At 33.9% G+C, this 24,211-nt stretch overlaps 3 protein-coding genes across 7 annotated transcripts; 1 reads left to right on the forward strand and 2 right to left on the reverse strand.

Annotated features, from left to right (window-relative positions):
• Positions 1 to 891: 891 nt before the first annotated feature.
• Positions 892 to 6,195, reverse strand: LOC144559979 (Acyl-CoA N-acyltransferases (NAT) superfamily protein). The gene is made up of 9 exons (XM_078309144.1): positions 5,954 to 6,195; positions 5,618 to 5,825; positions 5,470 to 5,522; positions 5,037 to 5,073; positions 4,786 to 4,854; positions 4,353 to 4,457; positions 4,014 to 4,167; positions 1,220 to 1,296; positions 892 to 1,152 (listed from the first exon to the last, which is right to left on the reverse strand). The coding sequence occupies exons 1-9, from the start codon at positions 6,193 to 6,195 to the stop codon at positions 1,096 to 1,098; spliced, it is 1,002 nt and encodes a 333-aa protein (XP_078165270.1). The 3' UTR covers positions 892 to 1,095.
• Positions 6,196 to 10,016: 3,821 nt separating this feature from the next.
• Positions 10,017 to 11,407, reverse strand: LOC144559980 (ubiquitin C-terminal hydrolase 13-like). The gene is made up of 5 exons (XM_078309145.1): positions 11,332 to 11,407; positions 10,820 to 10,891; positions 10,420 to 10,485; positions 10,268 to 10,339; positions 10,017 to 10,142 (listed from the first exon to the last, which is right to left on the reverse strand). Exons 1-5 carry the CDS (start codon positions 11,377 to 11,379, stop codon positions 10,017 to 10,019), a joined length of 384 nt encoding a protein of 127 aa, XP_078165271.1. The 5' UTR covers positions 11,380 to 11,407.
• Positions 11,408 to 16,586: 5,179 nt separating this feature from the next.
• On the forward strand, positions 16,587 to 21,548 carry LOC144559769 (uncharacterized). Of its 5 annotated transcripts, none has more exons than XM_078308889.1 (14): positions 16,587 to 16,690; positions 17,562 to 17,679; positions 18,483 to 18,750; positions 18,884 to 18,957; positions 19,320 to 19,479; positions 19,562 to 19,586; positions 19,689 to 19,778; positions 19,903 to 20,074; positions 20,151 to 20,224; positions 20,423 to 20,492; positions 20,666 to 20,737; positions 20,903 to 21,036; positions 21,161 to 21,234; positions 21,348 to 21,548. In XM_078308889.1, the coding sequence occupies exons 3-14, from the start codon at positions 18,522 to 18,524 to the stop codon at positions 21,413 to 21,415; spliced, it is 1,242 nt and encodes a 413-aa protein (XP_078165015.1). In that variant the 5' UTR covers positions 16,587 to 16,690; positions 17,562 to 17,679; positions 18,483 to 18,521; the 3' UTR covers positions 21,416 to 21,548. The 5 variants fall into 5 exon arrangements, with proteins under 5 accessions (XP_078165015.1, XP_078165013.1, XP_078165016.1 ...); XM_078308887.1 differs by having other exon boundaries at positions 18,493 to 18,750; XM_078308888.1 differs by having other exon boundaries at positions 16,645 to 16,696.
• The last annotated feature ends 2,663 nt before the right edge of the window (positions 21,549 to 24,211 follow it).

Here is a 24,211-nt window from a genome sequence, read left to right on the forward strand (position 1 = left end):
CCTCTTTTTTCCTAGCTTGGAACAGGCTTTGTAGAAATTACACAGGTGAAGTTTCTCACCCGAATTTGTATTAAGCAAAATATAACACATTGTCAGGGAGCACACTACAGTGGTCCGGTTCGAATCAGCAAGGGCTTAAAAGATACAAACAACTTTATGTACAGAGTAACTTGAGTCCCCCCCCCTCACTGGTAACAGTCCCCCATTTATTTGCTTAGACAGTCAGGCCTGGAACAATGATAACTGTACCAGTGGAAGGGGCTTGCTGTAGAGAGAAAAGCAGCAGGCTGCTTTTCCGAATCTAACCGTTCAAATTTGTTGAGATTTGTGCATAAAAATGTTTCTTTATAGAGATACGTGAATATAAAATTTTGAACAGTTAGATTCGGAAAATCAGCACGCTGCTTTTCTTATAGAAAAGCAGCAGATTCATATCCTGCTGTAGAGGTACAGTCAGAGAGGTATAAGGTGATCATCAAGATGCTATGGATGGATTCATATGTTGCCAGTTCAGTCAATTAAACGAAACCTCGTCAGAACCACAGGAGGTGATTCAACCTCCTGAAACACATTCCCTAAACATTTGCTTCTAATACAGTGAAACACCTTCTATTTCTCCAATTTTTAATTATGCTGGGGTTAGTGAAAAGTGCAAGTTTCATGCATTAGTAAGGTCAACTAATAGTAATGCCAGTAAATTTGAGCAAACTAGGAACAGCACATGTTACATTTTTCATTTAAGAAAAATAAGGACCACCTGAAGTACCTGAGTTATACAGAGTTGTGCTGGAGATGACAGGTGGGATCGCCACCTGTTATGTTGTGCTCACTCATATTTTTGAGCATCCTGGGACCAGTTTGCCAGTTGTGCAACACAAAAACAATTATAAATAAGACCACCTGGAAAACAGCTATTTTAATATTTTTGGTCTGAGTAAAGCTCTTACAAGAAAATGTTTCACTAAGAGACTTTCCAAAACCTATACAATCCCCACCCTCCACAGTCAAAAACACACACAAACATGCATTCAAAAAAACATGCATTCAAAAAAAATAAATCCCAGTTAACGTTTCTCTATACACTCCTTCGGGAGATCATAGCGCAAGCAATATGTTATCTGAGGGCTTTGGTGAAAAATCTCTCTCTACAATCTGCAAAAGAACAGTAAATGTTATTGCTACATTCTTACAAAGTAAAGAAGGGTTTTATTGAATTTACCTTAAATCCCATCTGTTGGTACAGATTCTGTGCTGCAAAATTTTCTCTGTCCACATGAATAAAAACGTTCTTAGCTCCTGTTGCACAAAGTAGACCCAGAAAATTATCATCAAAACTTGTGAGAAGTCTCAAAATATCGAGTTAATTAAATATATTGCCCTTAAGTATAAACCATTTCCCTATGGTACCTAAAGTTCAGAGGTCCATATGGCTCGTGAACATTTTGTTTCCTATCATTTCTCTCCCTACCAATATTTCCCTTGAATCCAGAACAAGAGAACAAAAATTATATTGTTCAAATTATATTCAGTCAAAACATCAGCATTTTCTGAATCTATGAACATCAAATCATGGTGAGGATTTTCTATTTTAGGGATGATAACAATGGACTATCCTTGAAAATTGCTCTATCCAACCTTCTTTTAGAAACTTAAAAAAGTTTTTTTTAAAAAAAAAAAAAAAAAAATCAACCTTCACAAAAATAGTAAGAATGTCTGGCAGGGTTAATATTCCATGAATAAAAGAACAGTCACTTAACATTAGATAAGGTGGTGGCATATTAGAAATGATACTCTTCATCTCTAATTTAGCACAATTATAGGTGGGGCTATTGATCTCTCGTACATATAACTGATGTGGTGTCTAATATACAACGACAACGGGGAATTTATCTCTGGTTGACTTTAGTTTTGGTGACCTGATGCACCAGACCTTTTTTTAGTAATTTGTAATTTAGAAGTTAAAACAGGAACATAAATTTGCAAAATTTGCAGACTAGGAAGTTTGCATCCATTGAATTTGAATAAAGCAGTAAAACTAGGAAGTTCGCATTCATTGAAGGCAAACATGGCAGCAAACCAAGTTCACACCCTTCGCACACTAACCATTATCGATATAACAGAGAGAATGTCTGTAAAGGGTTCATACTTGTTGGTCACAACCAAGGCTTTTACCGAAATAGTATACTAATGTTCACATTAATAAGGTAGATGACTCTAGAGACATCTCTCTTTTCACTTTTTTGAAGTGACGTGTCACAGTGCACTAGACGAACTCCATGAGCTTCTCCTATGAGTAATGGAGGTCTCCATTTAGCACAACAAACAACACAAAATATTGAAGTAGAAAAGAGATGGGAATGTCTTACACCATTTGCTGGGACACAAGGGGTTCACATCTGTTGTATGTGGACCAAGCAGTTTACAATCAATAAATGCAAACCAAAAGAAAACTAAAATGGTTTCTCTTAATTTAAAGTAGCTCATATTCAAAGGATGTACCCTGACTCGCTACATGGTTCGCATTCAGTGGATGCAAACTTCCTAGTTCACTAACTAATAAATATAAAATAAATGGTTTGCAAATTCATGTTCCTGTCCACTAACTTCTAACTAACAAATAAGTGCTGTTTATAATTCATTCTTATAACCGTGGCGTTTTTAGTATGAATAGCATGCAAGTCATTTTCTTGACCCTAGCTTGATTAACACTGGGAGGAACAGCATGCCTAGATCATAACATGGAGCCCTTTCTCTAATTAGTTGCTGTGAACTGCATTGATGCATTAAAATAGCTGTCTACATATTTTTTTCACATGCCAATAACTAAAAAAAAAACATGGAGCCAACAGTGTCTAAACTCTACACTAATAAGCGACCACATAATTAATAATGTTAAACGACTCAGATGGAATGTTTGCAGGGTCAGCATTTTAGTGGATTGTCTGCCAACTTTCATACCAGTTTTGTAGAAAAAGCTGATTCACATGGCCAGTTCATGAAAAATTCTTTTGCAAATTCACAAAAAAAGAAGGTATTGATCCCTAGAATTTCAAAGTTACAATATTGGTTCAATTAGCTATCAAAATTGTACCAAATGGGTTATACTGTAATTAAATATGTTAAAGAAGTGGATGGCAGATTTGTCAGAAGCCAGCCATTATGCCAAACAACGTGGATGCTGACATGGATGGGATAACACATTTTACTGGATGTATAATGATGTAATGCTGCTGTTAGTAGCCACACAATGGTACATCTACTTATAATGAAACTTCACATCCACTTTCAGTGTACACAGTTCACACCATCTACATAGCACAGATGCAGCTGTTTCTGACATGTGTAGAATAGGTAGCCAATTTTAACATGCCCAAACTCACTTGGTACCCAGTCAACTTGACTCAGGACAAGGACAACACCTTTAGCACTTTTGGACTGGCTGGGATATGGGTTAGACAGGCCGTTTAAGATCTAATACACACTCTAAGCTGTGTCCATGATTGAAGACCCAAATAGTGAGGTATGGGCCTCAAACCTTACCAACCAGGCCATCCTTCTTGTAATTATAGTGAAGACAAATTAGAATTTTTAGAATAAAATATATTACTGTTTCATAAATGACGCTGTGGCTGTACCATGTAAAGCCACGTAATTTTAAAATTACCATATTGTTCAATGTCGGCCCGTTTCATTCTGTGCTACAATGCACAATATCAAGTAAATATACTGCAGGTATTAGAAAATGGATCTCCAACTGCTCTATTAACAATATGTTTATGGTCAATTTGATACAAATTGCAAACTTTAGGAGTTAAATAGGGAAATTTGGAAATTCAGGGACCAAAAGGTGATACTATTAAGGACAAAAAGAAAATTTCTTAAGTGGACAACTGATCAGAATAGTAGAGTTTTGATGATGTTGAAACAATATGCAACTTTGAAACTACAGGGATAAAAAAGGGCAATATCCAAATTCTCAAGAACCATTAGTGTAAATTAATTCCTTATCTTACCATGAGAAAATGAGATATTGATAGCTAAGTAAATCATGTTCCTTCCGATTCCTTGGCGGCGTGCATGCTTTGATACACACACATCAGAGATATACCCAAACTGTGGTTGATCAGTCCTGTAGATATCACATATGCCAGGTTTATTTACACCTTCCTGCACAAAGTACATACAGAATATCCTGTAAGTATGTGACTCTAGTTAAAAGTGTTAAACTGCTGAATTAGGATTTCTTCATGCTTAAACATTCCAGTTGAGGGGCCTGAGAAAAACTAAGCAAACTATGACAAGAGTAAAGCAACAATGTTGGTGCATGCAGCATGAAGGTCAAAATTAAATACCCCAGGATAAAGCTCTCCATGAAGCGGATGCCTCACATGCACGTCAAGTGTACCAACCACACTTTGTATGGCAGTTCGCTTGCAATTTTTCTCATCATTTCTGACCTATTTATCATTTAAAATAAAAATTGACAACATGTTGAAAATAAGAAAACCGGTTAAATTATGATGAAATTAGCAGCATTAGGTCGACAGAAATCAAGGTTCTTTTACCTCTTTGCATATTGAATGCCATATTGCAAGGTTCTACTTGATTGAACATTTTTATTTTTGTTTAAGACTACATGGTAAACCTTACATAGTGCCTTACTATTAATATTCAACACATTAAATCCTAATCAAACATAGACCACCACCATCACCCCCCTTACCAACCAAAAATAAATAAAGATCACACATTTTATGTAACAACATAGTGAGTCTGAGATGATACCGTGACCAAACAGAGGTGTTTCTGTGCATAATGCTTCTTTCCAAACCACTTCTTCATTGCCTTGAATTGCTGGAAGAAACCAGTGTTTGATTATTTATTTGAAAACATGTAGAGATTATGCAAAAGCTCCTTGCACACATTTATTTTACTTCAATGTTAATTTTTTTCCGTAAGAAAAACAAATTATTTAAGGAAAGAAAAAGACCAATTTGTTTTCAAATCATTTCAAATAATAAAATGCTTCCTGATACCTGTTGAGCATATTGCAATTTAAAGCGCTCTACATAGCTACAGAATATAAAAAGCCAAAATCAGCACATAACATGGATTACAATATGCATGGTACTAATGCAACTAGAACCCACTTTTCCAGGCCTGTCACAGAACCCTAAACTTGTTTCTTGGTTAGACCAGAGAAGTGATGTCAAATCTCAATCTAAATTACTCAGCGACCTCAATTGAAAAAGGAAAAAACAATGAAAAGGAAAAAAATGAAAAGAAAATAAATAAATAATGGGTATCCAGAAAATTTGGACAGAGGCAAACATAAAGGGCAGGCCATTTCATGCCCCCCATTTCTTTTTATGATGCTTTCGAAAAAGCACTGCAGTCAGGTATACGAGAAATTACATTTCAATATTTGGAATGCTTCATAAGATAAATAAATTAAATTAAAAAACTAACCGTAGATCTATTTTGTTTTCATAGTTGGTTTCAGCCCTCAACCAAGCTGCAGCCTATTGAAAATCACAAAATAAAATAATAAATGATAAGAGTGATTGGAAATTGGAGGAGTTGATTGAACAGTAGTCAGATTTAGAGTTGAGCCTACCCATAATTCTACATCTATTAAAGCAACTCGGGCAGTGAAGTGGTCAAAATCTCTTCTAAGTGCAGGACTAAGATCTTGATGTGATGGCTGTATCTCATCAAACTGAAGATCAGAGTTTTGAGTTTGATTGTTAACAAGTGGTGGCCTGATGGGGTTAACAGCAAATGAGTCTTTTGTACCACTACTGGAGAGAAGGAGCCCCTCGTTACTGTAAATGGGGGTAAGAACATTAAATCACATTTAATTGATTAGTTTAGTTTAAAAAATTTCCTCTTTTTTTTTATAAAAAAAAAAAAAAAATACTCCTGGAGCTATGCAACAAGCCTTACCCCTTACCTGGTACTGGTAGCATAGGCATCAATTGAAGATGAACTAGTGGGAATTGGAGTAATTGATCTGATAGCAGTTGAGTCTTTTGATATTTTGAGATTAGATATATGGTCTTTACCACCACCTGCTGCCTCCACTGGTCCCTCGTACCTACCCGCACCCGCACCCGCACCCGCACCCGCATGGACAGTGAGCCGGTCGCACGGCAACGGCCGCATAACAGGAAAGGCCGATCTCGCTGTTTCCATGTTCAATTCAACGAAACTTTGCTTGGGAGAGAAATGGAGGAGGAGCAAAGAGAGGAAAACTAAACTAAATTCTTTTTTCTTTTGAATCGTCAGTCGGATGGGAATTGGGAATTGGGTTTGGTTTGGGTGGGAATGCGCGTTAGACAGATATTTTCATTCATATCTCTTCAGTTAAAAAGAAGAGAGGAGATTTCATATCTCTTCAGTTACACTTTTCTTCTCCTCTTTTGGAAGTTTCTGCTGCCGATTAATGCTTATCTCCAAATCTTAAACCACAAACCTCAATTATATTTATCACCAACTCAAAACCTAAATACAAATGTTTGTGATTGCTTTTATTTTGTTCCTTTGACATACTTAATTTAAATTCTATACACACGATTATTAAATATACTTATCTTATGTTTATGTTTATGTTTATTTACAATAAAAAAAAATTGCCTACTCTTGCAAATCAAATATAAAAAAACGAACAAATTCTGCAATCACCGTACAAATAATTCAGGAGGCTTTTTATAGGGAACGAACATCAATTTTAGAGAGAAAAATATGTCTTTGGTCCTTCCACATTGATGAAAATAATTTGAGAAAAGAGCGAGGATATGGTATTGTGTAATGCGTGTATCACTTCCTACTATGAATTTTTATTTTTTATTTTTGAAGTTTAAACAGTTTATCCAAATCATTCAACATAATATTTATATGAAAATATATTTTGAGATCATTCAAAAATATATACTTTCTAACTATCTAAAAGTATTCTTAAAAATGTAAAATTTAGTTATTAAATAAACTTTTATGTAGAGATCAAGTTGGATAGTTTCCGACTTTTTGAACTTTAAAAATATAAATGTGAATTTATAGTACAATTTGATATGCGCATTATAAAGTATAGTGACAACTTAATGATTTAAAAAAGATTTGACAAAATAAAAATTTTGTGATTTGAATATAATTAAAAAGTAATTTAGAATTATAGGTTGAGAGAAAAAAAGAAAATTCCCATGAGAAAACAACACCAGCAACAAATATCGCAAAAAGTTGAAAAAATATTCACAAATATCCCTACATACAAAATGGGGCCTTTTGTATGGGCTTCGGCTAGTGTTGCCGACTGAACTTCATTTTCTAATAGTAATAACAAAAATAATTCATAAATTTCGTGGATATAATTTATTATTTTTTAAAATTGTGAGTATATGAATATCGGACAAATGATTTACGAACTTAGTTTAATTCATCTATTCATTTAAAGAGAATTAATCTTTAGTTTAGTTTAGTTGTTAAGACGTCTTATGCGCGGAAGATTATAAGTTTCAAATTCGATTAAAAAGTGTCTTATAAATATTTAAAAATTAAAAAAATATAACTATTTTTATCTCAAATGGAAAGAGACTTTACAAATAATAATAATATAAAAAAAATGTGATATTATTTGACAGCGCCGCTGGTTTACTTGGCTCTGCTTGCTGAATGCTGGGTTTGGTGATGATAATGACAGTAATTGCTGGTTTGCACTGCTTTTATTAGGCAATGCCACGCACCCCGAACCAGAACCACTCTTTCTTTGCCAGCGCTGCTCACTTCGCTCTAGGGGTGTATCCGACAATCCGCAAAATTACTTAAATTATACAATCCCTATCTATATCCGAAAAATACTTACCATATCCGATCCGCATCCGACCGTTTACACCCCTACTTCGCTCTCTGTTTGCAACATAGCCTCTTCTGGAGTAAAACTAGGGCGTTCTTAAGTTCTCCAAAGTGTTTGGCGAGCTTAACTTCAAAACTCATCAAATCGGTTTTAAATGACAAATCCGAACCGTTGGAACCCGCCTATCTTAGGTGTGATGCGTCTATATGTGAAATTTTTGAACATTCGAATTAGTTTAGTATAAAATCAATCGGTCAAAATTAGAAGGCTAATAAATTAATTTTAGTGCATTCATTTTTTAAATGTTTTTTGACCGCTTGACTTTATACTAAATTAATTTGAATATTTAAAATTTTCACATGTAGATTCATTACTCGTAAGATAGATGAGTTTCAACAGTTCGAATTCATCATTTGAAACATATTTAATGAATTTTGGAGTTAAGCTCATCAAACACTTACTCATGCTTCTGAATATGACACCGTACTGTTAGAATATTCAGTTATTCTATTAAAGTTAGAATATTCAGTTATTCTATTTCTAGAATCTATTTATGGAATCCTATTTTGAGTAACCTATTTATTAAACATATCCATTTATATATGTATATATATTTTTGGGGAATGGTTACATGAATTATAATTGGATATCTATTTATGGATTAATGGTTACATGAATTATAATTGGATATCTATTTATGGATTAACCGCCCACTCATCCCCACTCATATCGTTGATGGATAGAATGAGTGTAGGGTATAAATTAGAGTCCTGGCTGATCCTCTCTCTACATATTCTCACATACAACCATTAAAAGGATTTTGCTCTCCATTAGCAAAAGTGAAACAGAGCGAGAGAGAGAAATCGACCCGGCGCAACCTCGAAGGATCTAGGGTTTGCGATCATCGTTGAAGTACTTGCTTGTTGACCACCATGAATGCTAGAGGTACGCTTATGTATTATGTTTTAATTTAATTATAGTATTTAATGTAATATCATGTTGTTTCAAGTTCTTGGGATCTTTAATGGTCTTTTGCTCTTATGATGCATTTTCTAATGCATAATTAAAGATGATCAAAGTGTTTATGTTCATGTAGTAATTCTACTTACACGTACGTCACAAGGGTGATAGTGGTTGGAGTATTTTGGAAGGAGGTTGGGGTTGCCCCTATCTATTGTACTACGTGAATGAATATTTATCTAATCTTGAAAATCGTGGAACTAAATTTTATAACAAGTAACAAGTTGAAGGCTTGGAAGTTTTGTATAGTTATTATTGGCATCAAATTAGATTAGTTTAATTGGGCCGAACATTATATGAGCTTAACCTTAAATTGCATCCTGGATTTGATGTGTGTTTTTCTCCTCAAATCGGAGCCGAATTTACTATGGGCTTTTTTTCAAAATGCAATGATTTGTTAATCACTAATTAATACATGCATACAGCATTATAAAGATAAAATGATACAAATATAAGGCAAAAGTGACATCAAGTCAGTGCTTGGTTATATTTGACGAAGGATCAAATATGGTGGGGGCATGACAAAGTCGATCGGATTAAGACTGGATTATTTTGAGTCAGGTCACTTTAGGTCACATTCGTCTTGAGTTTATAATTGTGTCTGATTCGAGTATTTTTGTTTTTGTTTTGAATTTTGAATTATTTAGTTATATGTCAGGTCAAGTTTCGGATAGTCCGGTTTTAGACTATCTTCAGTTTCGAATTATTCATGTTATAATCAAATTGAATTTTGAATCGTTTGGCTTAATTTCGATCATTTGGGTTTGTACCGGTTGGATTTTGAATAGCATGGTTTAAAGACCTCTTGATTTTCACATCATCTCAAATTAACAATCATACAACAGAACATCAAACATCTAGTCTAAATCCATATCTTCAACATTTTCAGAGAGCGAACACAAGTCCTCCCACAGGAGGTATCCGGCCCACACTCCGGAGACAGTTTTCTACCAGCACCTCTACCAGAAAACAAAGATTAGAACACCAATTGCACCTCTACCAGCACAATTGCACACTGATTATCAGGTAATGCAACTATAACACAACAAGGTGCAGCTAGTAGGATTGACCAAAATCTGATTTATAAAACTAACATGCCTCAATTATCTACAACACAATACATGGTACGAGACCTGACCAATAGAATTCAACTAATGATGACTTGTTCGAGTAAAGATGCAATTCTCACCAATCCACAGTCATTGTCGCGTATAATCCGAAAGATCTGTAATATTCTTTCATTATCTTCTAGTTTCTCCTCAAATTCAGGTACCTTTAAAAATGGATTAAATCAAACAATGGTTTAAGAAACAAAGAACTAGACCGGCAAAAAAAAATCAGATCTGACCTATAAAGGTCAGTGTTAATATTATTCACTGAGAAAAAGAAACTACAAACCCTCTCTGCATGGAGAGTAACACCTTTCTTATTGTAGAGCTGAAACTGAACAATGTCATTTGAAGAGAACACCTACAGGTATGAAGCAAACTTCTCATAAATTAATTGTCAACAACCAAAAAGCAGAATGCCACAAAGATAATTCAGAGTACCTTAAATTTCTCTCCATGGTAGAGTTCGAGAAGCCGAAGCTTTCTGCTGCTATCAGAGAGTGGCAGCTGATAATACAAAAAGAATAGTACTTGCAATAATAAGCTTATCTAGCAAGAAGAAAGCAGCAACGGATTAAAGGGTATGGGTTGCCATATAAGCTCATTCGTATTGTCAGTTACTGGACCTGATCAGTATATAGCACAGCTGGTTCAAAACCAATTATGGTAGTTGTAATGCCCATATCATTGGAACCTGATGTTGGAATTCTCTGTTAAACCCCAAACTGATTTAAAGAGACTGACATATTAAAGTAGGAAAGAAGCAAATCATTTCAAGTTGAAATAACAGAAGCAAATCATTTCAAGTTGAAATAACAGAAACAAAATTTCAAATCTTTACCAGTGACTGGAGCTCCTGAAACACAGCTTGAGCCGTGAAAATGCTCCGCATTGAGACCGTGTATGCAGTTATCTGATAAGTTGCAAAACTTAGCTCTTTCTCAAAAAGGAACGACATCTTTGGAAAAATATTCAAGCAAGGTTTATAGAATTTTATTAGTATATACCGTTTGTATATGTTCTTGCTTGTAGTTGTTACCGATAATGACGAATAGGTAGTAGTACAATTGGCACAAGGTAAATTTGAGAGCAAACAAGAAGAGAGAAAAATTTGACTACTACTAAGCACATTTATAATTTGTCTACTAACAAGATGAAATTTTTACTGGTACACTATCAGTAAAATGACACAAAATCAAGGAAACTGTACCTTGCCAACAATAAGTTATACAAAATAGGACCCAAGATACAATTTAGATTCCGGTTAAGGTGTTGTGCATGGGTAACAGTTTAGTTGATACTGAAAATTAAGTTCCAAAAAAATTATAAATTAGAAGAGAGAGATTGTTCCACCTGGTTGCCAGAATGGAAGTAAACTTCCACACTCTGTAAGTTGTTCATCACATGTGTTTTGGGTGCTCTGCTCGAAAATGTTAAGCCAACAAAAATGTTAGCAGAGTTAATATATGTCACATGGAACTTAGGATAGCAAAATTCCAAAAGGGTCCCAAACACAAATTGAAAAACGGTGGGACTTCTTTGCTATTCTTTTTTTTTTTTTAAGGTTAGATGGCTTACGCCTCTAACAATATATTGATAAAATAAGTTTTTTTACAAAGGCCTAATCTATTGTTACATAGCTCTTCCCACTGGCCTAGCTATCCTAATGTACTCAGATCTATCTCCATTTACCTAGCACCGATTGCTGACTTGTTTGCTATTCTTATATTGCAAAGGGTATTTTGCCAATTTCTTGCAAATTGAAAGAAGGCTTGCTTCTATTGTTTATAGGCAACATGCAAATTTCATTCTAATGCAATTTTGAAAATGTTATTCAAGTATAATTTTAATTGAAAGCATTCTCAAGCCATGCAACAAAAGGATAGTTGCTTTATCATAACCTTAGGTAGCAAAAGTGATGGCGTATGAATTCATCAAGTGGGACAGGACAGAGAAGGCGAGAAGAAAGCGAGAAGGCGAGAAGGCGAGAATGACGTTTGCCGATCAAGAACGCAAGATTGCAAGAAAAGAGTACAGTGTAAGTGTAGTATACAGATTACAGAGCGTTGGCTCGCCGACTTCGAATGCGTTAAAAATATATCTCCTCTCAATTTCAAGTTACTTGTTATCCGTTCGATCTTCCATCAAAGGGACAAAATTAATCAAAAACAATTTCTTTTTTACCATTTTAAAAACAAAATGCTTTAAGATCCGCGAGAACGAAAATTTAAGTGGACGTGTCATGTCACATGTGCACATATATTAAAGTGGATTGTACGGATTTTAAAGTAGATCATATCAGATACTTTGGAAACCCATCGAACTCAGGTTAAGTGCCCATCAGAGGACCAAGTCGAAAAAATTATGTTAGAAAATTATGGATTAACTATTAGTCGTTATTAATTGTTGTTCGCAGTAAAATCAAAATCTAGATTAAGATTATGATCTACCTAGATTAAGGAGTATTTAAGACAATTTTTAGCAATCTCATCGATCATACAAATAATATAACAAGTTTTTCAGTTTTGTCATTTGAGTAATTCAAGCCAATATTTAAATTTTATATACAACATGTCTAGATACGAATCCTGTGATTAAAATTTGAACTTGAGAAATCTTGTAACTTTTTTTTCTATTAAAAAAAAAAGGACTATTTTTTGTTCTTTACTTTATTAGTAGATGGAAATATAATTTCTATTAAATATATGGATCTGAAGATTAAAGATTGTGATATAATTTTTCTTTTATAAATAAATATATAATTTGATATTATTACATATTGAAGTTATTTTCTACTTTAAAAAAAACTAACAATAATTATTAGGAATATACACTTTTACATGCTGAATAAAAGTTTTTCGATATGCGCAAAAATCAACCTTTTGATTATATGTTGTTCCTGACGGTTCATTTTTTTTTTCCAAATTGTCAAGAAATATGGCGGTTAACTTATTTTATGAATCGTTAGGTTTTATGACGGTTCTGAATATATATATATTTTTTCCTGAAAACAGGTTATATGAGCTATATTTCTCTCTCCTCTTTTTTTTTGAAACCTATATTTCTCTCTTTTTCCACTCACAATTCACTTAAATCCAACAAAAAAGAAAAAGAGAAAGAGAAGAGGCAATTTCGAGAAGAAAATGATTAACAATAACAACTAAGGTAGATCGTCAAGTCGTAACGTAGCAAGAGGAGGGTCAATAAGGAGTCGAGGTAAATGAGACAAACATATGCCCTTGTTGTATTTACTTTTAAGGGGAGATTTTGTAGGTCGGAAATTCAATATGAAATTTCAGACAATGATTTTGTGGAACATCCTTAATTATGTCTATTGTTTGAAAAAAAAATATTGATCCAAAGCTGCCAATATCGGACGATGACTTTAGACTTTATTCCTTGTACTTAAACTGATAAGGCTAGCACTACGTCTGCTGTCACTGATCCAGAGTTGTCTATTAAGATTTATAATTATTGGTGCTTAAATTATGATTTGAGGGTTCTAGGATGAATTAGGGTTTTACTATTTTGCACTGGAGTTTTAATTTCATCAATTTAGTGTTTATGCTAAACGTTGGATGTAACATTGTAATTGAATTTTAATGTATTTTTTATGTTCATATTTTCAGAATAGTAAATTACCTTTTTTTTTTCAGAATAGCAAATTAACCAAGAATGAATATGCTGAATCTTTGATGTAATAAATCCCTTGTGCATCTGTAACTTCTCATTACAGTGTACGTAGTGAAATGAATATTTTTGACCAACAAACTACGTTTTGATAAACGATAAATATCTGTAAGTGATCTACTAATTACAAAATTAAGTTACTAATTAAAAATAATTAAATAAAAAGTAAATTAATTAATTAAATGAAAAAAATTACTAAAAATCACCTCAGAAATCGCTTTAGAAATCACCTCAAATCATCTTTGAAATCGTCTCTTGTCTCTCTTTTTTCTCTTCTTCAGTTGAGTTTGACACCATGTTTGGATGGAGAGTAGAGGAAGGGATGGGAGGTAAAGAAGAGAAGGGAATGGAATGGAATAGAAATGAAGATTAACATATTTAACTTCTTCGTGTTTGGATGATTAATGAGAGAAAATAAATTTAATTTTCCTTTCTTGTTTGGTTAATGAGAAATTCGGTAACTGTTGTAGGTTTGAGAAAAAAAATCTTGCATGAAAATTATATATGTAAGATATAGGATTAGGCATTTGTGTCATTTTTTTCTAAAAATATTTGTAACAAAATTTATTTTCATTCGTTACACCTCAATTTGGGAGGGAAACCAATTCTATTAATTATAATGATACAAGGTTAAACCTTTCACCTCCTGTACCCTTCACCTCCGACATAATTTTATCAACCAAACACGATTCAACGGAAAAATTTTGTTCCTTTCCATTCCCTCCCTTCCTCCACTCTCCATCCAAACAAGGTATGAGTGAATTGTGAGTGGGAGGAGAGAGAAACAAGACTTATATAAGTTATTTCCAAGAAAAAAAAATCCAGAACCGTCAAAAAACCTGACGATTCATAAAATAAGTCAACCACCAAATTTATTGGCAGTTAGGAAAAATTATGAACCGCTAGGTTTCCTAGCATTCGGACATTTTTATAATTCTTCAAAAAACGTAAGCATTTTTATTATTATTTTTTATTTAATATTGGATATTAATAAAAAAAATGCAGCTTATTTGGACTAGATTATATAAATTATATAGTTTTATTTAATTTAATAAAATTTTTATATATAGATTATATGTTCATTAGCTGACAACTGTTACAATCTAAAGACACGATATGAGTATTACTCGTGCATTGGATATTTGGATTAGATAGGACACAAGGTAGATAAAAAAAAGAAGATAAAAAGATAAAACATTTATCTTTTTGGCTATTAGAGGTGTTTATAGCTGCCATTTCAATAAGTCATTGATCTTAATTACTCCAGTTGTAGGACTGAATGAGACACAATCCAAAATGGATATCGGATCCATGTCGGTCGATCGGCTCAAAGCAACCTTGATCAGTGCACATTACAACTTGTTTAATTTCTTTAGCGTGTGTCAAATGGTAATAGTATGAAGTGCACGGATGTCCTTGCAACAAATTAATTGTAGATGAAAAGAAAGAAAGAAAGAAAGATATACGCCTCTGTTTCAACTTTCAAGCCTCCTTGCTTAGCGAGAGAAAGATACCATGGCCCACTAATGACTGACGCTCAAGTTTTGGGCTTTTTTGTCCCTTTCGATCGGGTTGTGGGAACAAGTGCGACCCACCCCCCCACACACACCCATGATGCAAAAAATGCTTTTATGCTTTTTCTTTTTACTCATCATCAGTTGTTACGGTCATTATAGAGTTTTGTTGTCAAAGTAGAATGAGGAAACTTTATGTGAAAATTGTTTATATATGTTTTGGAGCCATGTTTGTGAAGACAGTGATACAAGTACAACAAGTTTGACAAAATAGAAAAACAAAATGAGCAACATAATAAATTAATAGAGGAGGGATCTAATTACATTTTTCCGGTGACACCGAATTACACTTTCCATTTTTAAAGCTTTCAAAGTTCAAATAGTCAATTTAAACCGTTCAATATAATGGATATATTAAAATGTGCTTACTGATCAAATTTTACATTTTTTCAATTTTTTTTACTATTTATTAAGTATTTAACAAAATTGCTATATTCAGACCATTGAATTTTTGTATCCATCTTAATAAGTAGTAAAAAAAAATTAAAAAAAATGTAAAATTTGATCTGCAAGCACATTTTAATATATCTATAATGTTGAAGGGTTTGAATCAACTGTTTGAACTTTGAAAATATAGGATGTAATCTGGTGTCACCCAAAAAAATGTAATTGGATCCCTTCCTCAAATTAATAATAGCTGTCTTATTTAGTAATAATATAGTAACAAATGATGCAATCAAAACTTTGACGAATGACGACTCTCCGATATTCATCTAATTTTCTCAGTTAGACAAGCTCCCATTTTTCGGGCCTCTATTCTAAAAAAAAAGAAAAGAAAAAAAAGGAATCTCAATAACGCATTTACCAATTAAAGCAATATTCCTTGCCACCTACCAATTTGGGTACCCAATTTGGCAAACAGAGCATTTCTACCTGAACTTGAACTTGATGCGTTCTCGCGTAGAGATTTTTAGCTTCATACAGCGCATAAATTATATGCAGTGCTGTTTAAATTATATATTTTATGCGCGGTGTGAAACCAAAACTGCTCTGTTAAATATTTACCATGCGTTCTCTCTAGGTGGGTCCCCAGTCCCCACTATCAATTGCACTGTACACACACAACTATATATAATGACTGTTGGTTCCTTCATGCCACCACCTCTGACCGCAACCAACTGGATTCATTCTTTTCGCTGAACCTGAAACGGTTTGAACACAACAAAAAAGAGTACGGAGAGAATATATATATAAAGAAATCTCAAATCTTTTTTGAACCAAACACCGATAAAGCAATTTCCAAATATTGCGTGACACAATCCCATCAGCATCTGTAAAGCTAGCGGTGCAAGGTGGACGTAAAATACCCACACAGACGACACAGCTTGTAGATAGATCGATATAAAGGCCATCTGATCTGATCTCTCTCTAGAGAGACTAGAGAAGTAGAGATCGATCAAAATACGGAAAGATATCTCCACAAAAACAGAGCTCTTCGTTCGTGAGAGGTAGGTGTAATTTCTTAATTTCATTTGTTTCCATATAATTTGATGATTGATTTTGTTTTAGTTGATCTTTTAATCTATTTTTATTTTATTGATTTGAATATATAATATAAGAATGAGGGATGAGATCCTAAATCTATAGCTTACTCTTGAATATTTATTTAATTTCTCCAATTAATTAATGTCGTTGCTTCCAAGTAAGCAAGGAATACTTTCAGATAGGTTTATCTCTCTGCACTTGTGCAGGCACTGTACATTTTCATAGTGCGCTTAATTAATTAATAGAACAACTAGTTAGCTATTTCCTTTGTGAAGGGGCCGGGGGGTGGGGGTGGATAATTCATAATTGATGGCAAATTAATTAATTGGCAATCCTTATTAAAGTAGCTAGGAGACGTACTGGAGACATCATTAGTACTTAAAGATAAATAGATCGAGGGGACCTTGCATGGTTTTAAGGTTTTTAGATATTGCTTTTTTGTTTCTTTATATGATCATCCTCTTTTTTATTACATCTCACATGATTAAAAGCTAAGTTTTGAGAGGTTTCTTTCGCTTTATATTAATTGCTTATTGCCTTGTTGGCCTCTGTAAAGACTAAAGAGTGCCTCTAGTGCGCCAGAGTTTGCTTTCTATCTTTCTTCTACAGCAAGCAATGCAATGCTCATCTTTATTTTCTTTTCACAATCTGCAACTGTACTATGATTAGCTGGAATTTTCTTTATTAGTTACATTTAATAATGATTGTTCTCATAGTAACTGTCTTAACCTCATTTGTCTACAAGTCCAATACAAAATTCTAAATCAGTTTATTTATTCTGAAGAATTAATGTACGTACGTCTCAGTTTACATATATAAATTATTTGTTATCAGTGAAGGGTGTTCTCCTGTCGAGAGATTTGTTCCATTTAGAAGTTTAAAATCAATGTCTTCCATGGTGAAGCATCTACTTTGGAGCTATTGAAATTGCACAACTGCTGAGCTCCATTAGGTAAAATTTTGTTCCTCTCTTCGTTATAATTTAATTTAATTTAATTTAATTTCTTCGCCACTTTAGTACGTACAAACTAATTAATATGTTTAATAGCTACATATAGTCACAAGCTAGTGTCAGGTCAAATTGGGAAATGCTGGTTGAGTGAACATTAAATGCCCAAAAATGTGAAGTTGTTTACCCATAAATGCGTTGATATAGTTTTATTTGTGAGGAGGGGGGCTAGTTGGGGTGTTCAGTGTTCACAGTCAGGAGTCAGGAGTCAGGACAGCCGGAAGGAAAGGAATATCTCTTCAGTAAGCCCACTTAGTATTCCAATTGGACCTGTACATGTTATTTGTCATGATAAAAGATTGCAAATGGGCTTCTATTTGTATGTTTCTTCACCAAGCCCACTTCTGTTATGTTTTTTTTTTCTTTTCTTTTCCAATGTTTTGTAAGGGTAAACCTAAAGACCTTCTGTTGTTATTTATTAAATTCCTACGGTTTTCTCTATATATATAAAAAAATGCATTACCGAACAGCACAGTCACCACTTTAAAATTGTGTAATGTCTGTGTTTGACATGTCACCGTGGCCTAATAGGAATGAACCGAAATGATGTGTAGTATCATGTTGTCTCCTTGCTACATTTATATCCAATTATTTGTGTAAGCCAGTGATGTTGCAAGTTTGAATTCTCAACAGAGCTTCTTTTTGCAAAAGAACAATGAAAATAAAATTGAAAAGAAGCAACGCGGTTTCAGGATTGCATATATTAGAATCCACTCTTCTAGTTTAATTGATTAATTCTACATTAGTTTCCTATAGTTCACTTGAAGCAAGGACGACTTGATGCTATGACGAGAGAAGAGTTCATGGAGGAGCCCACTAGCAGTAACAGTGTCAACAGAAAAGGTTGTAGAGAGAGATATGCACAGTTTATGGAGGAGTCATGGTGTGCTCACTTCTTCCTTGGGCCGAATCCGTTCATGGCTCGTTTTGTTTACGCACTTATTTTCCTTGTGACAAATCTATTGGCATGGACCATTCGTGATTATGGCCGCTCTGCTCTTTCTGAACTCCAAAGTAAGTATCAATTGTTTTGTTTACTTCTGGTTCTGTTATTCGGAAAATATATTTAACATATACATTGCTATTATGTATTTTCATTTTTAAAAAAAAAAAAAAAAATGGTCTAAGGTTACATGGTAAAATGCAGGGCTGAAAGGCTGTTATGGTGCCCGCTATTGTTTGGGTGCTGAGGGTGTTCTCCGAATAAGTCTTGGTTGCTTTGTATCCTTAACATATATAAGTTACTTTTCAAATGATTTGTCCATAATTTAACCGTTGTAATGATTATTACTTCTTTGGTTTCTTGCTGGGTTATTCAACCTTAATTTGTTGATCAACTTGGTTTCCTAATTAATATCACTTTTTTTCTTATTCCTCGAAGTTCGACAGAACCAATTCATTATTAGAAGAAATTGCTGGAAGGGACTAGAGTGAGTTCAGTCACAAATAGCAGAACCAAATGTTTAGTCACAATTTTTTGTTTTTGCTTCTGTAATAATTTTACAAAATTACACTTGGTGGGATCTAGTGATTGATGAAATATTTCCGATGCATAAATTGGCATTACCTTGACACTACCATAGCTTTTCTTCTTTGTTATGTTCCTCTCCACAGTTAACACAAAAAAGGTACAGGATTGGCGTAATTCATGGCACTCTGAGTGGTGGCCTGCTAAGATAATTCTATGGTTAGGATTTATGGCTATTCCGTTCTTCATACCTTCAGCATTTATCCAATTATATGGTTAGTCTCTGTTATACTGAGCAGTTGAATTTGTATTATTTCATTCAATGCTTATTCTAACTGCTATTGTTGGATTTTACAGGAAAGGTCGCACATTTTGGTGCTGGGTAATGACATTAACTGCAAATTGTATTTAATTTTCATATGTTTGAATTATACAATTAATATTAGTTCATCTCAGATAATCTGATTTTTGTTTCCTAAAACAGAGTCTTTCTTCTGATTCAACTTGTAAGTGTTATCAGCTTCATCACATGGCTAAATGACTGTTGCAGATCTGAGAAAAATGAAAGAAGATGGTATGTTCTATGACTGTTTCAGATCTATTGCTCCAGTAACATGGGTTTTGTTGACTGTTACGAAATTACATCTGATATAAAGACATAAAGTTAACCTAACAAATGACAGCTTATGAAACTGCAGCCATGTCCACGTGATGATAGTCTCAATACTCGCCTATATGGCATCAATTGTGGCAATTGTACTGTTGTTTGTATGGTATGCACCAAGGCCAACATGTAGTGTCAATATACTCTTCATCACTCTAACTTTGGCGCTGCTTCAACTCATGACTTTTGTCTCTATGCATTCCAAGGTTAACATTTTTTTAATCTAATATTGGTCAATTATCTTAATTGTTTATTTCTATAATCAGACATTGTTATGTGTAGATTAATGCAGGACACTTAGCTCCGGGGCTCATGGGCTTGTACATTGTTTTCCTTTGCTGGTCTGCAATAAGGAGGTAATAATTGAGTTTCTCAACTGTATCAAATTTTAAGATTTTTGTTTGCTGTCAATATAGCAAGATAGTTCTGAAAAATTGTACTAAACCAAGCACCCAGCAAACTTCAAGTGTTTATAATTAAATCTTCTGGTCAATAGTCCTGGTGCTTTATATTCTGTTGCTAATGTTGTGCTACTTGATATATATGTCATATAGTGAACCACATACAGAGATTTGCAACAAGAAAGCAGAAGCAGAAACAAGGGCAGATTGGCTCACAATTACGGTACTATTGTCATATATTTCACAATAAAATTCAATCCTCTAATTAATTATTTTGATGGATTTCATGATTTTCCCTCAATAGATCATCCATTGTAATTCTTTTTAGGAATTTATGATCCTTACTAAAGGAATCCATGTTAATTTTTTGTTTTTTTTTTGCATCTCTTATCTCAGAGCTTTGTTATTGCAGTACTAGTCTTAGTAATGGCAACCTTCTCCACAGGAGTTGACTCCAAATGCTTTCAGGTGAAATAAATGTAGTATTATATTATCATTCAGTACTAACTTGATTTGAGATGTACTTTTATTGTTGCAACTATTTATAAGCCGCAATTAATCCAGGATAATCCATGGTTGTGAACTTTGAAAGAATTAATATATATTCTTCTCTCACCTGAAATTAATATGTAGTTCAAGAAAACAGAAGCAGAGTCAGAGGATGATGTACCATATGGTTTTGGCTTCTTTCATTTTGTTTTCGCCATGGGTGCAATGTATTTTGCTATGCTATTTGTTGGTTGGAACGGCCATCAAAATATGCCTAAGTATGCTTCTTCCCACGCGGCATATATTCTCTGTTTCCATATATATATTGCTTTTGCAATCCATAACATATATAAGAATATTATTAGTCTTGTAATTAATTTTTGAAATTTGTTGAATGAGCAGATTTACAATAGATGTAGGATGGGCCAGCGCTTGGGTGAGAATTGTGAACCAATGGCTTGCTGCGCTTGTTTACAGTAAGTACCAAAATCGATCTTATCCTAATTCCTAAATCACCACACGTCCACACGTACAATTAAGTTGTAGTCACTATTGGAAATTAATGTGTAAATTTTGTTTACTTGTCCAGTGTGGATGCTGATTGCGCCGCTTGTTTGGAAGAGAAGACAGGTGGAAGCTAGCCACATAGGAAATTAATTCTCAGATTATTAATTGTACATATATACTACATATATATATAGTGATTGCTCTGCTTATTCAATTTTATTTTATGTACAAAAGGATGGATTATTAATTACACGGTGAGGTTAATTATAATCACCATGGCCTCCACGACCACGTACAACTAAAGCGTGCCAGCAGAGATGGGACTTACTCTCTGGCTGCAGAGTATGTAAGAGCAAGTAGATTTCGTTCATATGTTTTTGTTTATGGAGGAAATTGATCCTACAATATATTGCATATAAAAAAAAAATGTCGTTCATATGTTTTTTATTATCACATGCAAAACATCATGCATGATAGAACCGTCAAATAAAAACATCTCATGGACAAATTAATACCTTCAATCAAATAAGCGTACTCAAATGACGCTTTAATAAATGCGGCCTAATTAAACATTTCCGTTCGTTTGCTTACATAAAACGCTGGCAAAATTCAAAAATAAAAATAAATTGTGGTCTGACCTCCACTTACAACGTGCTGAGCTGGACTTAATTGGGCCTCAATTTAGAGAACCAATCATGGGCTACGAGAATAATCATCACTTCAAACCCTGTAAAAGTGTCGTCCCTGAAAATAATAATAATTATTATTATTATAATAATGATAATAATAATGATAATGATAATAATAATAATAATAATAATAATAACATTAATAATAAAAAAATAGAAAATAAAATGCAACCGTAACATCAACAAGCTCAAGCGCTGGGCCCGAGCAATCATTTCATGATTATTTGCATCTATCCAATGTGGCACAACACAATCACCAACTTTATGGAAACATACAAAATATCTTAACTAAATCAAGGGATGTAATTAAAAGTTAAAACAGACAAAATCTTACAAAATCAATATATGGATGTATATTTGGTGTATCATACGCAATTAATTAAAACAGGTCATTCTCAAATCATCAGTACTACTTTCCACACTGCATACGATCGAGCCATACACTATGTGGACAACACTTCATCATCATCATCATCATCATTATTCTAAGGTCAAATGACGTCTTAGAATAGACGATTATTAATTCAAGATATGACTATATTTATCTCATTCATGAGAAAGCACATGCTTAGAACGTATTAAAAAATTTTAAGGCTGAAGTTGAGAATCAACTCAGCAAAAGGATTAAATGTGTCCGGTCTGACCGTGGTAGTGAATATTATGGTAGATATGACGGTTTAGGTGAACAACGCCCATGATCTTTTGCTAAATTTCTAGAGGAATGCGGTATCGTATCTCAGTACACCATGCCAGGTTCGTCTACTATGAATGATGTGGATGAACGACGAAACAGAACGCTTAAGGATATGGTAAGAAGTATGATTAGTTACATGCACTTCTTTACCTGAATCACTCTGGGGAGAGGCACTTAAAGCTGTAGCTTATATCTTTAATAGAGTTCCAACTAAAGCAACAAACAAAACACCCTATGAGTCGGGTTTAGGGGTGTCCAGTGATAAGCCAAAATGATATATGTTGAAACCTAGGGTTTGTTGTGTAAATTGAGCCGAGTTTTGTTGAAATTAGAATTTAATTAGGTTAGAAATGTTTAAAAGTTCAAGTTACTGCCCTAGCTGTGTTTATTTTGTAGGCAATCAAGTGCTTGGAGCTTAACGGAGGAAGACGAGCTATCTGGAGCAAGAAAGCACGAAGTCTGGCGAATTTTCACTTTTATTGCGGGCCGCAACCAACTAGTCAGAACTGATTTGCAGAACAGAAAATTTGTATTATTATTGCGGCCCGCAATGGAGGTTATTGCGGCCCGCAATGGAGGTTATTGCGGCCCGCAATAAACAGTTCCAGAGCGAGATTTTTGCTATTTTTAGTTGTTTTTATTTTCTGAAGGAGATAACTGTTTTTGGGGGACGAATTTTAGACATTAAAAAAAGAGAGAAAAACACAGGAGAATAAGTAGGAAAAGGAGAGACAAAAGGAGGGAGAAGAAGATAGCGAATTCTTCGAGCGGTTACATTGATTTCTTTCTTTTAGAACTCTTTTACTTGTTATTTCTCTTGTGTGCTTCAGCCATGATTGGCTAAGGTTATTTCTAGGGTTGATTAGGGTTAGACTTGAAACTTATGTCATGGATTAGTTGATTTTATGTTATATTTACTTGTTCCTTGGTATGATCTTTTCTTTATATTATTTGATTGTGATAACTTAATCGAAATTTCATGAAACCCTAGGATTCGGTATTTACAATTGAGAAATTGAGTATTTAATCCTGACCATAAAGAATAGGGTATTTGATAGGCTAAGTACCGAGAGGCGACGCTTATCTTATACGGGCTTAACCCGATAGGTTAGAAAATTGTACCAAGTACCGAGAGGTGACGAATAACTTTCTATACCAATTGGGACAGTTAAGAACTTAATATACTTTGGATTCGTGTAACTAAGTACCGAGAGATGACATTTATGCTAATTTAAAGACGGTATTAACATAGAGATATCACTTTATACCGATAATATTAGACTGTGCCTTCATAATTATAAGAACAACCTTAATAAATCAATTAATCGTGACATTAGTGGATAGGAACCCTAAGAGACCCTGATTTCTCATTCTTGCTTAAAAACCACATTTAGACCTAGAATTTAGTTAATTCAATTTGATCAGCAACAAACCAAACCATCATATAAACAAACAAATTCCTTTTATTTCCTTTTACTAAATTAAATTAGTAGGTTAGGTTTAATATTCCGAATTGTCCCTGTGAGACGATCCCTAAGTACTACTTGACAAGGTTGTACACTT

Source organism: Carex rostrata, chromosome 9, assembly GCF_964058835.1.
Source record: "Carex rostrata chromosome 9, lpCarRost1.2, whole genome shotgun sequence".
Taxonomy (NCBI): Eukaryota; Viridiplantae; Streptophyta; class Magnoliopsida; order Poales; family Cyperaceae; genus Carex; species Carex rostrata.